The 20267-nt window shown below is 44.6% G+C and overlaps 1 protein-coding gene across 3 annotated transcripts in view; it reads left to right on the forward strand.

Annotated features, from left to right (window-relative positions):
* The window catches only part of Vps8 (VPS8 subunit of CORVET complex), a 247054-nt gene extending 230100 nt beyond the window's left edge, over positions 1-16954 (forward strand). For all 3 annotated transcript variants that reach the window (XM_076868965.2, XM_076868966.2, XM_076868967.2), the window contains 2 exons: positions 12722-12802; positions 16346-16954. In XM_076868965.2, coding sequence (XP_076725080.1) covers positions 12722-12802; positions 16346-16484 — 220 coding nt within the window. In that variant the 3' untranslated portion in view covers positions 16485-16954. The remainder of the gene's footprint in view (positions 1-12721; positions 12803-16345) is intronic.
* Positions 16955-20267: the final 3313 nt, after the last annotated feature.

Raw genomic sequence — 20267 nt, forward strand, 5'->3', positions numbered from 1 at the left:
TTCCTTTAGAGACTTGTGAGTTTTGTTCTAGAAGGTTTTCACTGTTAAATTACCTACATACATCTGAGGCTTATTTTATTTTAATTTATTCTTTTTAGTTATACATGACAGTAAAGTCAATTTTGACATTTATATAAACATAGAGTATATCCTATTTAATTAGGATCCCAGTCTTGTGGATATACATGATATGGAGATTCACTGTGGTGTATTCATATATGTACATAGGAAGGTTATTTCAAATCTATTCTACCATCTTTCCTATTCCTATCCCCTTCATTCCCCTTTGTCTAATCCACTGAACTTTTATATCCCCCAGTTGTGTTAGCATCCACATATCAGAGAGTTTTTGGGGTTTGGCTTATTTTTTAAGCTTTGTAAAGGCAGATCCAGAGTATCCCTGATACATGGACACCAGGGTATTTGTCATGGTTTTTCCAGTCTGGCTTCTCTGTATTCCCAATATCTTCCAGCACCCTGAAATCTCTAGAATCTCCATCTATTTTATGGCTCCCCAGAAGTTGTTCTCTGTCAGGACTGTGGAATCTTGCCTGTATATGTACAGCATTAGGTCAAAAAATTAAGGGGGTCCCCTGTATTGATTTCTAGAGTTCAACCCCGCTCCTTACTCTTCAAATACTACTTAATGTCAGTCCCAAATTTCTAAGTCCTCAGTTCATCCAGATGTCCATATCCTACTTAGACTCTCCCTATGGTATAGTCCAGATAGTGCTTCCAGAATTGCAAGGAAATCAGGGGACTCACTTTATATGCTTCCCTTTTTTCATAGATTACAGTCCTGCTCTGCCATTTGTCCAAAGTTTAAAAACAACTGCTATATATATTTTGGCCAGTTTTATACTTATTTGTGATAGGATAGCTATTTTATATAATACTATCAATTTATGTGTTAGCTTTTTCATCACTATGACAAATATACTAGACAAGAACAACATAGTGGAGCAAATGTTTATTTTGTCTCATGGTTTCTGAGGTTCAATCCATGGTCAGCTGACTTCATAGCTCTGGGCCCAAAGCAAGGCAGAACATAGTGGCAAAAGGCTAGGAAGAGGTAAAGCAGCTCAGGACACAACAACCAAGAAGCCAAGAGCTCTTCTAATCAAGGATGAAGGCACACCCCAGCGACCTACTCTTCCAGCCATACCCTACCTGTCTACAGCTACTGCCCAGTTAATCCATCAGTAGAGTAATCCACTGATTGGGTTATCCCTCTCATAATCTAATCATTTTACTTCTGAAAATCCTTGTATTGTGTTACAAGTGAACTTTTGGGGAACACCTCATATCTAAAGCATAATACTTTACAGTGGCAATATTGACAAGTCTCTGGGCCTTTTTATGTTCAACAAATAGTAGTTTAATGTATTGATTTACTCAGTTTACATCTTCTCACTTCAGTTCACTTCCCAACCTCCTCCCAACAACCAAATCCTACAGAGAGAAATGGTACAGATGTGTTTCTATTCAGATAGCAAATCATGATCTAAAGTAATGATAGTACAGCTATATGCATCAGTACTTTTCCTTCAGCTTATAGTTTTATTGTAAATTGTGTTAGATTTCACTAAATTTAGGCTTAAACCTGCTCTTCCAGCTGATTCTGTATTCCTTTTATTATCAGGTTATCATTCTTAGGTTGATATAGTTAAGATGCAAAGGAATACTAGAACGAAAAATATTTCAGCAGTCTTAATTCTGATAGAAAACTCATGAAAGACCCCCTGCTCCTCAGAGGAGCTCTTTGTCGTACTTGCTGTCCCGTGGCAGCATCCACCAGTATAATTATTTGACTTTCTTCTTAAATAGTCAACAATCAGTTAGATAATCAAAGGGTGTCAAATCTTAATCTCATATATGAAATGCATGCTTGAATTTTTTTAAATAAGGCCGAATACTTGGCCATTAGTAACACAACTTAGCAATAGGAGGATGCCGCCCAACAAAGCAGCTCTTTGTAACTCTGCTTCCCATAAAAGTACATCTTTCTGGATATTTCTAGATCTTGCTTGACAAAAAGAAAAAGCAGTTGTGGAATGGCCATAATATACTATGTGGCAAGGCGTCTAGTTTGTACAGGACAGGGCCCTCAGGAAGGAACAAGATTGGGGCCTCAGCCTCACTGTCATCCATCTCATCGCACAGTATTGTCATTTTCATTTCTGTTCACAATGATCCCACTCTCTGTCTTGATGTCTGTGGATAATGACAACTCTGGATAGTGCCTCTGTTACATTGGGGGTGGCAACATTCAGGAGGCGTTTCTTTACCTGTTTGGGAATTTGAGTTTCCTGTGCCTGTGCAGCAGTTGCAGGCTGGCCAGTGCCTCCTACTTATAATAATAACCCCTGTAAGAGAATAGACATGTTTTAATGACTGTGATAAGGATCAGTTATTTAAATTTTCAGACAACATTCTGCAGGTACCTAATCAGTTTTTTTTTAAATTCCACTTTTTTTAAGCATGATGAGATCATCAACTTTGGACACCACAGATTTTTCCCCAGGTTGTGCCTTTCAAAGCAGATTAGGCAAGGAGTAGCCAAGCAGGTGTGGGTATAGCATATGGGTTTCAGGACTTTCAACCAGTTTAGGGATAATTCTTTTTGTGACAGCAAAATGCTTGGACAAAACCAAATAAGAAAAAATGCTGTGTTCCCTTATGTAATGACACAGAATGTATGTTATGCTAATCTTATGGGTGGCACCACAGAGGGTCCTGGTTGAGTACCCAGGCAGGTGCAGCATCAGCCTTTCAGCAGACTAGGCAACTGCCATGAGACGCCCACAATGCCTTGCACATTTATAGCACCTTGGATTTGTCACAACATGGTATCATGGACCCACCCTCTTACAAACTATATTTTAACATGTCTTAACCTCAGTTTAACTATATAAATTAGAGATAATAAATCCTACCACACTGGGATGATGTTATATGCATGAAAGTAGTTAGCATAAGGCCAGAGACCAGGAAAGTGTGTTTTGTTCCTTTCCTTTCCCTTTCCTCATCAGAGCTCTGTAAGGCAAGCTATGCATTTATTTTCTCCATTTTATAAATTACATAATTCTTATCAAGGGTATCAGCACAACCAGTGTCACTGATGAGTATCAGAACCAAATACAAAGTTGTTTTTTGTTTTTGTTCTTGTTTTTTTGGTTTTTGTTTTTTGAGAGTTGGTTTGGTTTTTTGTTTGTTTTTTGTTTAATTTGTTGTTGTTGTTGTTTGTTTGGTTTGATTTTGGTTTGGTTTGATTTTGGTTTTTGGTACCAGGGATTGAACCCAGGGGTGCTTAACCACTGAGCCACATCCCCAGCCCTTTTTATTTTCTATTTTGAGACAGGGTCTCACTAAGTGGCTGAGGCTGGCTTTGAACTTGTGATCTTCCTGCCTCAGCTTCCTGAACTGCTGAAATTATAGGCATGTGCCATGGAACCTGGCTTGAGTTCAGAGTTTTTCCTTTGGTGGTAGAATGTGTTCATGAGTACCCAATGTGTGCACAAAACTGTCTTTACATTGGACTTAAGTTTTCTCACAGCTGAATTTAGCTTAGTTCTTTACATAGTTGCCACTCACTGACTGGGCTTCAACCCAGCCCTATGAATCTGAAGGCATTTTTAAGCAGACAGCTAATAACTACAATATTTCTCCCTTCTGCCCCCATCCTTTTGTGTAGGCCTGATGAGCCAAAGTTAAAGAGACTATAATCATGAAAGACCCCAGAGGGCCAGAGGCCATCAGGGTTTGAGAGCATGGCTTAAGCTTACTGATTATACAAATCCCACTTTTCTCCTGACATAGCCTTTTGTGTTCCTGGAAAATGACTTTTTGTTAGGTGTCTTCAAGATTGATACTAAGAAACATGGCAGATGAAAGAAATCTCTGGAAGTGGACTGCCCCATTTTTCTTTTGGAGGGGGGCGGTTGAGGGGGAGGTATCAGGGATTGAATACAGGGTGACTCAACCACTGAGCCACATCCCCAGCCGTATTTTGTATTTTATTTAGAGACAGAGTCTCACTGAGTTGCTTAGTGCCTTGCCATTGCTGAGGCTGGCTTTGAATTTGCCATTCTCCTGCCTCAGCCTCCTGAGCCGCTGGGACTACAGGTGTGCACCACAGCGCCTGACCTGGACTGCTGCCATTTTGATATGGGCTTCACCACCAACCACAGTAACCTTTGGCTGAACTCCAGGGCTTTAGTTTCTTCAACTATAAAATAACCATAACAACAGTGCTTTCCTCACCAGGTTTTGTGATGATCAGAGAGGTGATAAGTGTGCAGTGCTTGCAGTCATGGCTGGCATACAGCAGTTACATGCCCAGTGTATGTGAGCTGCTCCTGCAGTGCTGGTGGCTTTTTCTCTTCCTCATGTCGCAGAAGGCTTTAACCAGCGCGTCCCCTTCTGCTATAAGAGGTCACACTGTAACTGTTGTTCTAGAGCTGTGATTGCCACTCCAAGTGCAATCTTCTTCAGAGATATTCTGCCCAGTTCTCCCACACTGAAGGTATCTTAGCAACTTGTCTGTCTCTTTTATTATTTTATTACCTAATTCATTATTAGTTGTGACTTGTTGAGAGTTTAGGCATTAGTACATGCAGGGGTATGAGGGATCAGGTTGTGTTTTGGGTGGGAGTTTTGAAAAGTTATTTTCTGTTTGAAAGGGGTAGATAATAGGTATTTAGGGAAGGAAATAGGTATTTGGTTTGCTTTCATATCTGAAACCAACATCTCATTTTAAGCAAGAGCTTTAAATGGTTAGGACCTCCAGTATGAAACAGCATAGGTAGTGGCAGAGGTTTCCTGAGTCTTGGAACAAATTTGAAATTGAAGTGGAGGGCAGGCAGGAGAGAATTGGGCAATATGGTTCTCATTCTATTCATACTATTCCACCTCTGCCAGCAAATTATAGAAATGCCTGTGAAGGTGCCTAAAATTTAAAAAAAAAAAAAAAAGATGATAATGTTGCAGAAGAATACAAAGTATTCCAAGTCTCTTACAAATTAGGTTTGACCTTCTTGTGTTTTAGTGTGGGCAGACAACTAGGAAGTGAAATGTTAGGATTTGGATTTTAAGGTATTATTTATTATAAAGAATAAAAAATGAACAAGCAGAGTTCAGGCTTTGGTGACTGTCTTCACATGTCTGTTGGAATGCTTCTTATCCAGAATCCCTAGAATGATTATTATCCCTAATAATGGGAACCAGCCTTCAGGGTGGCAGTGGTCATGTTTCCCTGTGGCGGAGCTTGATGTTCTGGTTAAGAGGCCTATGGATCCTGACAGCCCTGGTTTGTTTCTTCCTTCCAGGGGATGTAATTACAGCTCTCACTTCCACCACATCTGTGAGTCACTGAGCTTTGAAATGTGCTGGGCACTGGGTTAGCCCCATGTCCCTCTCCCTGGGGGTCTCGTAGATCATCAGGACCTCATTTTCCACCGGATTTACTTTAATGCTTTGTATTACAAGGTCATCTCTAGGGTGGTCACTGTTTCTTCCTCTAATGTTCTGCTATAGTTTAATTTTCGGTTCTTATCACTGGACTTTATTACAGGGGAAGAAAGAAATTTGCTGTAGCAGACAGCATCAAATGCGAGTTTCCTTCCTTTGCAATTGGAAAATCGCTCCTCATCTGTGCTGGAGGTTCGAGGTCTGGGAATGCCAGGAAGGGTGCTATATGTTTATGGATTTGCCAGACTAAGACTGTGTTCAAATTTTGTTATTTCCCCTTTATTCTGTGCATGACACTGATTTGGAAAATTGGTTTCTCTGTACAGCATCTATAGACTGAATCTGTTATTTCCCTTCAGGGCTATCATGAGTCTTTGTGACAGCACCTCTAGTTGTTTGCCCTAGTTTGCTTCTGATTATGCAATAAAAGCAATGATTAGCTTCCATAAACATTACTATTTTTCTTGAAACTCTTGTGCCCTAAATACATATTATCTCATGGTACCGGGTCTTTCCCTGATGTGGCCCAACTTGGCATTGCCTTGTAATAAATTGGCACACAGATCCGGAGCAGTGGTGTGACCTGCTCAGGGTATACATGGAGCTAGTGACAGAATGACAGCTCGGGTTTCCTGATTCCCAGCCTCTGGTTCTTTCTCCCAGGCACTTCTCTCGGGGTGTAAATAACCCAGGCACAAATCACCACTGCCATTTATTAAACATCAAACAGATACCAGCTTGCATGTTATTTCTATTTTTTACAATAATTCTGCAAAGTCGAGTTTTACAGCTAATGAAACCAAGACTTAGAGATGCCACATGCCCTGCCCAGAGCCACTCAACTAAAATCCAGGCTGAGCCCAGGTCTGTCAGCCAGATCCCCTCCCTGTGTTCTTCTGCACTACAGAGGGTTTAAGAAGCAGAAAATCTGCAACTCACTCTTCCATCCCTTCCTCAGTTTGACAGTAGATGATGATTCCACAGCTGCTCTGTGTCAAGCACAGTGCTGGACACTGGTGACCAGGCCAGACAAATAGGGACCTGTCCTCAGGCTTTCATTGTCATGAAATTTTCCCCACTCTGTCCCCACAGCCCTCAGGGGCAACATCCCCCTCTTCCATTACCTCGTCTTGCCTGTTTTGCCAGTGTACCATGCTTCAGTGCCTCCTTTCTTTCTGGTTCTGGAGCCATGTTAGGACAAGGACCACATGACTTACCTCATGGAGACTGGCTCTGTGTGCTGTGCCTGCAGGCCCACTGGGCCCTGGCCCTCCAGTTAACAGCACATACTAAGTCCTGGGCATGCGTGCATTTCCTTCTGTTGTCTTCTCAACCCCTTCGTGTGGTGTAGCTATTACCACTGTCCCCATGTTATCAAAAACAAAAACCACCCAGCACAGAGAGAATAGGCAACTTGCCTAAAGTGGGCTGCTAGTTATTGTTGGAGCTAGGGTTTGGACTTGGGCAGGAGAACTCTAGAGCACAGGCCCCTCCCCCTGCCTCCATAGTGTCATAGCACTTAGGAGCAGGTCCTGACCCATCCAACAGGCCTTAGTCTCACTGAATGGGGAGCGACAGTAGGAGAGCTTTTTATTTTTTAAGAATATTTTTAGTTGCAAATGGACACAATACCTTTATTTTATTTATTTATTTTTATGTGGTGCTGAGGATCAAACCCAGCGCCTTACACATGCTAGGAAAGCGCTCTATCACTGAGCCAGCCTAATAGGAGGACTTTTAACCAAAGTCCACTCATTAGAAAAATTTTACCCCTTTCCTAAAAGAATTAGTACTTATATTTTATAACATTTTAAAAATAATTTTTCCCTAAATCTGAATTAAACAAAATGAAATGGATAGTTCAACTGATACAGGACAAACATACCAGAGATCACTAAAATCCTTTACAGAGTCCAAGTTCTTGAAAACAGGAAGACAAATGCCAGTAATTTCACATGGGACCAGGAGAGCTCAAGTTGCTGCCTGTTGTTACACCTGAAATCAACAGTTCAAAACAAGCCAGGATATGGGATGACTTGGTAAATCTGTCAAACATTTTTTGGGATACAGAGCATTGGGCATAGAAGTTCAATAGATGAAAATCCAGTTCTGATATTCAGGGGGTTCCCAGTCTAGTGGGGGAGACAGATAATTACAGTCCACAGTGAGTACAGCAGTCAGGTTATGCCTGGGTCATGTGGAGGCATTCTGGGAGGGGGCCAGAGCTGAGACTTCTGAGCCCAATGTACAGAACCCCCCAAATGTTATAATTTCAGGAACCTTTTGATGGCTTATGTAGACAGTATAAGAGTATATTTCAAATAAGACCTGCCCTAGCAGATATGCAATATATGATTTTCATACTTTTAAGAACCTCTAGTTTTTTTCTATCAACAATGGAGAAGGTGAAATCTCTATGTGGGGTTGTAATACCCCAGAATCTGTGAGACGTTTAACTCCTCTTGACATATTATTCCTCTTTGTTCGCTGGGACCTGATATAGTAGGGGCTCCAGAAGTATCTGTTGAACTATAGAACTGAACCCCACTCATGAGGCTTGGACATGAAGGGCCATGAGCCTGTGAAGCACCTCAGAAGTCTGCATGGGCAGGGTCAGCCACATGGGCCTCTGTGAAGATCTACTTTTCGAGGGATCTGTCTCTCCCAGTACTCATGTCCCATCTCTTGAACCCCAGGACCATGGCCTAGAGTAGAGAGTTCCTTCCCTTCATGACATATTCTTATCACCAATGCTTGTGGTCTTTTTTTTTTTTTTTTTTTTTTTGAAGATACTCTTATTCGTGGAAGGATTTTCTTTCTTTCCCTTTTTTTTTTTTTTTTTTTTTTTGATGATACTGGGGATTGAACCCAAAGATGCTTTACCTTCAAGTATATCACCAGCTCCTTTTTTATTTTTATTTTGAGACATGGTCTCACTAAGGTGCTGAGATTGGTCTTGAACTTTCAGTCCTCCCACCTGAGTCACTGGGATTGCAGGCAGGCTCCACTGTGCCTGGCTTTGGAAAGAATTTTAAGGCATGTTGAGGACCTATGAAGTCCTAGGCATGTCTACAAATAGACATTTCTCTCATTTCCCCTCAAGTGCCCTGGCTTTTGACTCTTTACCACAGATATGCATGTGGCTCTGCCCACTAATGAAGTATGTCTCTCCTGCCGTGACTTTACTTCCAGAGGATCTAGACATTCCCAACAGTCACTCCAGTGAATGGTCTCTGGGTGCCCAAGGTAATGATTTATGTTTTGAGAAAGAATCTGTCACCCATTATTTCATACCCATGGAACAACCATATTTTTCAATTTCGGAAGGATGTCATCATTGGAAAACCTCTTGGCATCTCTAGAAGTTTATGAGCCTAGAGGAGAAACGGAGTTATGCCAAGTCCAGAGCTTCATGCCAGCCCTGCCCACTCCTCTGGGTGTTCCATGTGGCTTGAAAGATGGTTCTTCCGGTGTCTACATTCATACTGGGCAGGTTTCCTGGCCTTCTCTTCCTCAGAACCCTGTTCTATCACTTAGTAAAATAGGTGTAAGTCTTGTAATTCATGAAGATTCAGATAAACCACATAGCAAGGACATTCTCTTCTAATCAAATATATTTTTAAATGTTTTTTGTTGTTGTTGTAGATGGGCACAATACCTTTATTGTATTTATTTATTTTCATGTGGTACTGAGGATCGAACCCACACATACTAGGCAAGCGGTCTATCACTGAGCCACCACCCCAGCCCTAATTAAACTTTCTTAACAAGGCTTGCCAAGGTGCTTGTAAACTCCATGAATGTGGCAAGCAGCATACCTCATCAGGTCAGCCACCTTAGAAAAAATTAATGCTAATTAATCAGTTACTTTGGTATATTTTGAATCAGGAGGAGACAAAACCCATAACCTGAGATTGTCCTGTTGCCATTAGGACTCAGTGAAGAACAGGGCAGTCTCCAGCTACCCTCAGCTGCTCCCTAGTACAGATGAGAGCCCAGATAGCCAAAGTGCGGACAGTGTTGCTTAGGAACATGTTAAGCCCCATCCTAGTCTGGCTAGCCAGAACCCACATTGTAACAAGATCCTTCCATGATTCTTATGCATATTAAAATGTGAGAAGTGCTGGGTCTGAAAACATGGACTGGGCCATCATTTGAGACTGGTGTACTTTCTGCCTCAGTGAGCAAATCCCCAGGGGCTTGAGCTGTTTATTCTGCCTAGCATAGACCCATATGCAATGCAGTGTTTCCTGGGGACTTGACAGCAGGATTCTATTTTTAATAGTAGCATTCTCTATTTATGATCTGACACGACCTTCATTTTCCCAGAAAGATTGGAATAGGCTTCCAAAATATATCCAATAGGATGAAATAAATAAACGAGGAAATCTATATTTTTAAAAAACTTTGTGTCTCTGGGAAATAATAATATAAAACCAGGGCTTATCACAGCACATAGAAATGTTTGCCATAGAGTCCATGCGATTGCTAGTTCTGTGCAGCAGACCCTGTGGCTCTGACAGAGTTCCCTTGTTATAGAAACAAAAAAGAAAACAATTAATACAAGACTACAGTGTCTGACACAGATTCTCCTAATGCATGATCTGGTGGAAATTTCACCAGTTCTTCAGAAGTGTCCAGCACTACCTACATTTTCCTTTGTAGTGTCTCATGTATATGAACTATTCATGAAATATACAATTTTATGAGATTTTTTTTTTGCTTATTATGTCCCTTCAAGGCAAAGGGCTGCTTTATACAAGTACCCCTGTAGGGCATGATCTTTTCTTGTTCTTGTTGTTCTGTCATTTGCCAACTTGGTCTTTGCAGCCTCCTTTTTAATTAACCTGCCTCACCGCCAGTGTCCTACCTCATCTCTCCCTCCTTGTCTGTTTGGGCCCTCCTTATTAAACCCTCACCATGGGAACCAGGCACTCAGCAAAGCGCAACTCAGACAAGGTGGCTCTCTCTCATCATGTGGAATGTGGGCGAGCCGGCCCATAGCCAAGGTGCTGAGTGGACTGTATAGGGCACAGGTCCTAACCCTGCTCTGCTCCCCAGCTTTTGTTAGTAACACTAATGGAATTGGAAAAGTCAGGTGTTAGGACCATATTTTCCACTGTTAAGTCACTCAGAGGTAATTATATTTTTCCTCCTTGTACTCTGGTTTGAGCTGGGTTTGTAGTATTTGTCAGACCTTCAGATCTTCTTTGACTTGGAACTCCCTTGGGCATTTTCCATAGAATCCATCAGAGCCAGCCCTGTGGTGCACATCTAATATCCTGGCCACTCAGAGGCTAAGGCAGAAGGATCACAAGTTTGAGACCAGCCCCAGCATCTTAGTGAGACTCAAAATGAAAAACAAGGCTAGGGATGTAGCTTGGTGGTAAAGCACCCATGGGTTCAATTCCAGTACAAAAAAAAAAAAAAAAAACAGAAATATCAGTGTTCCACACACTTTCTCTCCAAGAATGTGATTATCTTTCCTACTAAATAATATTGAGGACAAATGTGTTAAAATGTGTGAAGGCAAGTTTAACATTTCTCAGGTTATAGAGGGACCTCTGTGTGTCTGGCAGACCCAGAGAATGAAGGGGAGTTTTAGGAGCCTCCCCTCTTTCTGCTGTTCACTCGGGGACACCCTGCCCTGCTCAGCACTTCCTTCTCAGCCGTCTCCACATTGCTGAACATACAGGAAATGAGGTGGCTGTGCCCTGCACTGGTGTCTGAAGCTAGATCATCCTTGACGTTATCTTCAGGGTGCCACATGGGATTCTAGAAGCCCTGTCACTGGCTGCTGTTCTCTGGATCTTGAGACATCCTTTCCACCTAGCCAAGAGGCAGACTGTGGTGAATTTCCTTCTGTTAGCCCTGTGTAGGCTTTTTCTCCTAAGGGTGATGAAAATTTTGAGAGAAAGAAGAAAGCCATCCCTAGAAGACAAACTAAATTAACATACCTCTTAAATTTTCTGTATGTCAAGCTTTTTTAAAGTTCAGATTCTTCTTAGTGGGGGGAAAATGGACATGCCGGGACCTTTCTCATAGAGTGGATTTGATGCAATGACCCATGAGAAACAGCACACAGCTTGGCACATAGTAGATTCTCAGTATGTGGTAACTGCTACAGTGGTAGTATTTGTCCTAGGCCTCCTTTGCTCATTGCCCTCCTGAATTTCTTCCATATCCTGTGCACTCCTGCAAGGCCAGCACATGTCTTCAGACCACCTCTTGCAGCCCTGTCAGTGCCTCTTCCCTCACCCAGCTCACATGGACACCAAGGCCCTCCATCACTGAGTCCATCTTACATTGGGTTTATGTTATGGAATTCTTTCCCAGAGAGTTCATAATCCAGAGCAAAGAAAGAACATATACACAAAAAACACTTCTGAAATCAATTTAAGGGTATCTCTAAATTGTGATAAAAGCTAGCATATACTGAGCCCTTGCCTGCTGCCAGGCAGGCTTTAGATATCAATTTCAGCTGGTTTAACTTTCAGTAACTTCATGAGGTAAGCATTACCATTGGTCACAGGTGAGTCTCAAGAGTAGTAAAGTGACATGCCTAAGGTCACATAGCAGGCCAGTGTGAGAACTAGTATTCAGATTAACTTCTGACTCCAGGTCCTAAGGCTGCCACCCCCAGGATCCTACTACTCTGTCCAAGTATGAGTTGAACCAGATCCACTAAGAGTAGAGCTCAGTCATGGCCTGTTCCACCCCAGCAGCAGGTGGAGCAACACGACTCCACAGAGCAAGTTAGACTTTCTCCCAAACAGCAGCAGACTCATCTTGCAACCCTTCAGGTGGGTGCCAGCTTTACAGTGAAACAGAAGTGGCACAGTTTCATCTATAGTGCATCCCCACTTCTATCACAGAGAAGGGGCATCTTTGCTGGCCATATCAAGTGATGGATATGGAATTCAGGTTGGATGGAGCAGAGTTGCTTCACACAGTAATTACTGGCAGAGAGGAATTAAGACGCCCTAAAGGAAGCTCACAAGGAAACCACATTGGGAAAAGAGTCCATAGATAGGTCCATTTGGGTAGTGCCAAGGAAAGACTTTGGAGGGACAAGCCCATTTGTAATAAATGCTCAGTAAAATCTGTCTCCCTGATAGCTGGTGGAATAGATTTTCTTCAGAAGAATGAAGGAACCACATGTCCTGCTTTGCCGTGGTATGGGACAAATTCACTGACTGCCCAAGAACCAGCCACACGGTGTTATTAATCCTTACTATTTTTTATTTCTTAGGCAACCTCAGAACCTGTTCTGGATCCACAACAAATCCAGGCATTTGATCAGCTTTGCCATCTGTACCGAGGGAGTTCCAGGGTAAAGTCTGTATGATTGTTTACCTCTGTTTCCCCATTTATACTTTACTGTTTTGGAAAGACCTGTCTGGAGCCCTCTGTCTAGCCTTCTCCTTAGCCTGGGAGGTTCCCTGGCATCCCTGTTATGGCCACACGGTCCTCTAGCCCAAGGAGCACTCAGAATTAGCAAAGCGGGCAGAAGTGGAAAGAGATCTGGCCCTTACCCCTTTGGTCTGTGGGGACATGGGTGGGCTTCTATGTTCCTGCCTCCAGAGAAAAAAAGCCAGAGCCTTTATTTGTGTCAGTGGCTGCCTAATCTGTTCCGAGGTCCTGGGCATCTGCATTGATCCAACTAGTTTGGACCATGAAATCAAATTCAAAGCAGCAGTGGCTTAAACAAGATGGAAGTAGAAACGCAGGTAGCCAGGACATCTTCTATGAACCACCCTCCGGGTTTCCTTTTTCGTGACTCTGCTGTCCTTACATTGTGGCTTAAGATTCACATGGTTCAATATGGTTGCTGCAGCAGGGTGCAGAAACCCTGGTTAGAGCTTCCTTTTTATATGGTTATAAAAAGGAAGATGAGGACGAGCCTTCCCTCTTAGGACAGTGCTAGAAGTCATACAGACCACTTCCTCTTATCTCCACGGTCTGGAGGGTAGACCCATGGCCACTCCTACTACAGTGGAGACTGGGAAATTGTCCTTAATTCCAAAGGCCATGGGCTGAAACTCTTGGTTTCCATAACTGGAAGAAGAGTACAGGTTTGGAGGGAGGGCTACGCGAGCACAGCCACACATCAGTCTGGCATCCCGTGGGCACTTCAGAAGTGTTCTCACTCGCCTCTCTGCCTGCTCTTGCTTGCCTAGTGCCTGCCTCAGTCCCTCAGAGTAGCACTGGTCTCATCCTCCATCCTCCATCCACTCACCTTAGGCATCTTCTCCATTTCTCTTTTCCCTCCAAACTGCGACTGTCCTGGGGCAGGCCTCTTTGTCACCACAGAGGCCACTTCAGGTCTTCTGATCAGGTAGCAATGCTCCTGTCCCCAACCCATGCTGCTGCCTAGAGCTTCTTTCCAAATCTGACTGACCAGTTGACCCTTTTCTGAAAACCTTTCCTGGCTGTCCACTGCTTAAAGGGAGGAAGTCCAAACCCTGCCACCACCTCTACCCTGCAGCACCCACTGTCCCCAGCTGTTCCCTGAGTTCCTTCCCACCCAGCTGCTCCTGTGCTGTGCCTCTGCCTGGGTGCCCTGTGCCCACCCACACTTCTAGGCAAACACCTGTGAGGCCAGGGCCATTCTCTGTAGCCCAGACCAAAAATGGCCTTCCACTTCAAGAGCTGATCTGGGTAGAAGTTGGTCTGGGAGACTTCTCCAGTGGCCTCCTGAATGTCTCCCAGCAACTCTGTTGAACTGGTGCCACCCCATCCCTTCCCAGACACAGCCAGGCTCTTCCTAGTAGTTGAGGTGCTGGATTTCCAAGGACAATCTTCTGCTTCTAAATGTTAAGCTCTTATTCAGGCCCATCAATTTGTTGATCACTCAGTTACAGAAGGAGAATACAAAAATATCTTTTTTCTTAAGAAGAAACATTTTCATGTGTGTTGTACTGGGAACCCAGGGGTGCTCCATCACTGAGCTGTATCCCTAGCCAATTTTATTTTACTTTGAGACAGGATCTCACTAAGTTGCTGAGGCTGACCTTGAACTTGTGATCCTCCTGCCTCAGCCTCCTGAGTCTCTGGAATCATAGGCATCCACCATCTTACAGGAGCAGAAAAATTTTTTATGGTTGGTTTTTCTACGTCAGGGGTTCAGAAAGCAAGAGTTGAGTGTCTTTGTCCATTCTTTAAAGCCCAGGGGACAATCTCCTTTCAGATGCTTCACAGCAAAAAAAGGAGGTGGCACAAGGTGGTGCTCAAGGAGAGCGAGGGATGTCTCTGTGTAACCTGCACAGGTACCAGTGGAAGCCCTGATTCATTGCTTGAGCCAGCCTCCCCCATGTGTGTCCCTGGCCAGCTCAGTGCCTGCAGTCAGAGCTTCTGTATTGGGAGTTATTGAATGTGAACTAGACCATGGCCGTGTCACGAGCAGGACCTGGGACTAGATTATTTTTTATATATTGGCACTTAGCACTTAAGGGCTTTCAGATGGGTCCCTTCACAGAAGTGACAACTGGACACATGTGAGCCATGTGCCATTATTGCCAGTATGACAGGAGACCCTTTGCCAGAGGTCAGAGGACAGCTACAAGGCAGGGCTGTGGGCAGCTTGGGTGAGCCACAGTGGCCTTTCGACCTGAGTTTGAATTCCTTCCTGCTGCTTAATGCTGGGTGACCCTAACTTCTCAGGACTCTGGCATTTTCACCCCAGAGAGTTGTTGGAGGATTAGAGTAACACTATGGACAACACCTGTCTGGCACTGGAAAGATACTCAGTGCAGTTCCCTGAGGCTGTTATAGGTCCCCAGTAACCTCTGACATGGCGCCAAACACAGAAGGGTTGCTCTGAGGAGTCTCTGGCTGGCTTTTCACAGTCACCCTCTCTCCAGGGTGATCACTTTCCCTAGGCTGTCATCGAGCCTAAGCAGGTTTCCTCAAAATGTTAGTGATGGGACACAGAGGTCCCACCCTCAGCTACGGGGGAGCTTTGCATGGTGTCCTTGAGTTTGCCTTCGAGTTGCACTGAGGGGCAGGTCCAGGTGGTTCCCTTTATTAAAGAAGGGGAGCAACAAGCGAAGACAGAGCAGGTGGAACATCTCGGACCCCCAGGTGTGGGACTCTTCCCTGACCATTAAGGACATCTTCGGGGCCAGACCGTCAACCTCCCAATTCGCAGAAAGCTTGCTTAGGTGAGAGAAAGGGCACCAAAGGGGCAGAGCTGGCTTCCTAAGGGCTGGCATGCCCTTGCCTCCTGCTGTATGTTCCCTCCTGACTGGGGTCTTTCAGAACAGAGCTATTATAGTGGCTATGGTGGAAATAGGAAGTAGAGAGCAGGGTGCACTCCTTTGGTGAAGGTAGAGCCTCTAGTTCTGCTCTGAGGCCCTGAGTTTGAGTTTGTGGCTGAGTGTCCCTTTCTTTGGAGCTATCCAGGTTATAAAAGAGAGAGGGCAGAGCCAGCAGTCATAACTCAGGGTCACTTTCTCTGGGGAGAAGGCTCCGACAGAGGTGGGGTGGAGGATGAGATGAACTGGGAGTGGAGAACCTCACCTCCACAGGGAGAGAGGTGGCAGGAGGGTCACACACAGCAAGTGGAAAAGAACAGGTATGGGTGGGCCAGGATCAGACAGCCCTGCTTGGTCAGAGAGCACAGTCTCTGTGCCCCCGGGAGCGAATGTCCAATCTCATCATTATCAAATGGGGACTTGCCTGAAGCCACACGACTAGCTTGTGAGTTCCAGCCCTGGGGTCTAAACCATTTTTTTTTTACTCTTCCCACAAAGTAGCACTACCTGGTTCAGCCAAGGTGGGGAACTGAGGCCCTGTGCACCTCTGTCCCCCACCCTACCCCCACACAGATTCTCTGCCCCACCAGCTTACCTGATATATGTCCGCTTCTTTGCAGCTGGCTCTCCTTACGGAACTCTCCCAGAATCGCAGCAGTGAGGGCTACAGGCCGTTCAGTGGCTCCCAGAGTGGACCAGCCTTCAACAGCATCTTTCAGAATGAGAACTTCCAGCTGCAGCTCATTCCCCCACCTGTAACCGAGGACTGAAATACCCTAGAGCCCAGCCCTGGAGCCCAGAGGCAGTCCCAGGGCAGTGAAGAGGGCCCTCGCCTCTGGACACTCCCAAGCAGAGGATCCTGGAGAAACCCCACCTGTGAGCCCATTGTAGCCTCCCCATACACAGTGTTGTCTCGGCTTTAGTCCACCAGACTGGCCGATTTTGTTTTGCTTGGAATGTCACATACGTCCATCCAGTTCATTAGAAAATACATTTTGCTCATTGGGATTTTCTCCCATTTCCCATAAAATCTAAAAAGTCGGTGGAGTTCCAGAAGATGGCATTCCAAGTGGGTAGCATGGGGGGCTTCAGCTGCTGGGAGCAGAGCTTGGCCAAGCTACAGTGTAACAGAAACAGCAATGAAGAGAGCAGAGGCTGTTGATGTATTTATGTTAAAACCCATGTGAGTGGGAGACGCCCTCCCTAACAATAAAAGTCTCTGTCTTGCAGTCTGGCAGGCTGGCTGTCAGTCTGTTAACTCATAGAGGATGTTTAGAGCCATAGCTCAGTAGCTCTAAGGGGACATTGACTTTATTCCGACAAACGCTCCATGTAGAACCCAGCTACCCAGGTGCTGCTATGGCAGGGGCAGGACTGCTAAGGAGAGTGGGACCTGTACAGTTTTCAGTCCTGGAACTATATACCATTGAATCAGGAGCCACAGGAGATCACTACCCAGAGACCTAGGCTCCCACCTCAGATGCTCAGACACCCTGACTCATCAGTTCACTCAGGAATGATCTGGCTCTCATGATAGATGCTAACCAAACCCACAGGAAGTAGATGTAAAACTAGATACAGATAGTGAGTTTTAACAGAAAATAGATCCATGCACAGTTGTGTTCCTGAATGAATCACAACTTCTTGAAGCCTCAGTTCCTTGTAGAGCAGAGCAGTTATAAAGATGAAATGAGATCACACATGCAAGCAGTTAGTGTGGGGCAGGTGCGTGGCACATGCCCAGAAGTGTCTGCCTAGCTTTCATCATGGACTCCTCCCAGAGTAGCACAGGGTACTTACTGCCCCTGGAAGAGGGTATGAAGAGGCACCACCTCCTAACATCTGGAAGGAAGTGGTGGAGCATTGAGTGACTGCCATGGGTGTCCATGGCAGCCACAGGAGGTGTCTCAGGGACGATAGGCAATTTAACAAACAGCCACAGTGAAGAAGTGGCAGATCAGGGCTTTGAACTCAGAACTGTGATTCCAGCGGTGCTGCCTCCCCAGTGTATGTATCAGAAGGTCTCCCAGGAAGCCTAAAATTGATGCCGAGGAGCCTTGAGATTTTTAACTAGAACTCAGTGGTTACCTTTCTTATTCCTATAGTCTGAAGAACTAAAGCAGAAGGGATATACAATGAAAAGATGTAAATTGTGAGAGCAAAACCCTAAAATGTATTTGGGAGGGACGGAGTAAGAGTTATTTTATGTAGTCAAGGTAAAATGGTTACCAGCTTGAAATAGTCTATTTTACGATGTTTCTTCTAAGCCTCATGATAACCACAAAGCAAAATCCTATAGTAGATACACAAAAGAATCAAAACATACCCCTAGAAAAAAATCTCTCCCATGTTCATTGCAGCGTTATTCATAACACTCTAGATATAGAATTAACCTAAGTGTACCTTAGTGGATGAACTGGTGCAGAAAATATGGTGTATATACACATGGAACACTATTCAGATTTTTTTTTCTTTTTGGGGGGGTGGGGTACAAGGGGTTGAACCCAGGATGCTTAACCACTGAACCACATCCCCAGCCCATTTTTCTATTTTATTTAGAGACAGGGTCTCACTGAGTTGCTTAGTGCCTTTCTAAGTTGCTGAGGCTGGCTTTGAACTCATGATCCTCCTGCTTCAGTCTCCCAAGCTGCTGTGATGACAGGCATGTGCCACCATACATAGCTACTATTCGGCTTTAAAAACAGGCAACCCTATTATTTACAGCAACATGAGTGAACATGGAGGATAATCAGTTAAGTGAAGTAAGCCAGGCACAAAAAGACAAATGCTGCCTAATCTCACTTGTATGAGGAATATGAACAAGTGGAACTCATAGAAACAGAGTGGTGGCAGCCAGAAGCTGGGGAGGGTGTGACCTATTGGGGAGATGTAAAAGGACACAAATTTTTGATTAGGAGGAATAAGTTCAAGAAATCTATTGTACATCATGGTGAGCACTGTTTATTATACTGTTATATATTTGGAAAATGCTGAGAGGAAATTTTAAGTGTTCCTAGCATAAGAAAAAGATAATATGTGAGGTGATATATTGAATAGCTTGATTTAGCTATTCCCCAATGTATACACACATCAACATATCATGGTACCCACCATAATTATAAACAATTTTTACATATAAATTTTTTAAAAAATTTAAAGGCAGTTTACTGTGTATCAGAACCCTGTTCAAGTCAGAACCGGGAAATACCAACAAATCGTTCTTCCCCAGCCCCTTTCCTATTTAAGCAGTCCCCAAGAGTTCCTTTACTTTTTGTCATTCAAGCCACAGCACAGTTGAATAAATTGCTACAGCTTTGCATTCAGGTCATGCCTTCCTAAGAATGTCCTCCACATTGGGTCTGAAGAGCCCTTGTCTCATCTGAGGGTGGATGAGATGCTGCCTCTTTAGTGCTGGGCAGCTCTGGTAGGGTCTCTGCCATCCAAAAACCTGTTCTGTCACCTCTCATGGCACTTAGCCCATGTTTTACCCTGTGGTGACTTCAGGTCCCAATTCAAAGCAGTTCCTTAGGGGCAAAGACTTCTGGGAAATATCTTTAGAATCACCAAACAGCTGGTTCTGCTGACACCATCATGTTTTCTGCAGCGTGGGGTGTGCTCAGGGTGGCACAGCTGGCTTGAAGTCAGGCACTAGGCAGCTCCAGTGCCTCATCCAGCCCCATACTGAGCCCTGGCTGTGTCTCTAGGATACATGCTGCTCCTTGACTGTGACAGGTGATATGAAGGGGGCTCCCAACTTCCAAGAGGGAAAGTTCAGAGACCCTTCAGCTACCATTTGGGGAGGGCAGGTACCTGGTCTGAGCTTCTCCCATACTGTCCCCGGGGCGAGAGGGTGTTGGTCCCCTGAATGGGATCGGGTCAGGGCACTAACGGGATGGGGGGGCGGACATTCATTTAACCAGAACCAGCAGTGTCTGTCATCGCTTTGTTCTCTGTACTTAGATGATATCTGTCACACCTGAAAACAGCTCCCCTCAGCTCTCACAGCCTCAGCCAGATTCCCCTGTCTCCTTGGGCCCCTGGACGCCCCCGTTACGAACTCGGTCATCCCAGAGTCAGACGCTGCTGGCTGCCTCAGACAAAAGTGTCCAACAACAGCCCCTTAATGCCACCTAGGGAGGTGTTCTGGTCAGCCTTTCACTGCTGTGACCAAAAGACCCAGCCAGACAGTAGCAGAGGAGGAAAAGTTTATCTGGAGGCTCACAGTTTTAGAGGTCTCAGTCCACAGAAAAGCTGGCTCCATTCCTCGGGGTTCAAGGTGAGGCAGAACATGGCAGGAGAGTGTGGCCCAGGGTGGCCACGTGATGACGAGGAAACAGAGAGACTTACTCATCACATACAAAATATATAGCCCGAACTCAAGCCCGCAGTGACCCACCTCCAGCCACCTCAACCCACCTTCAGTTACCACTCAGTTAATCCCACAGGGGATTAATTCACGGATTGGGTTAAGACTCTTATAACCCAACCATTTCTCCTCTGAAACTTCCATTGTCTCACATCAGCTTTTGGGGGACACCACAT

This window comes from Callospermophilus lateralis, chromosome 10 (assembly GCF_048772815.1).
Source record: "Callospermophilus lateralis isolate mCalLat2 chromosome 10, mCalLat2.hap1, whole genome shotgun sequence".
In the NCBI taxonomy this organism is placed as follows: Eukaryota; Metazoa; Chordata; class Mammalia; order Rodentia; family Sciuridae; genus Callospermophilus; species Callospermophilus lateralis.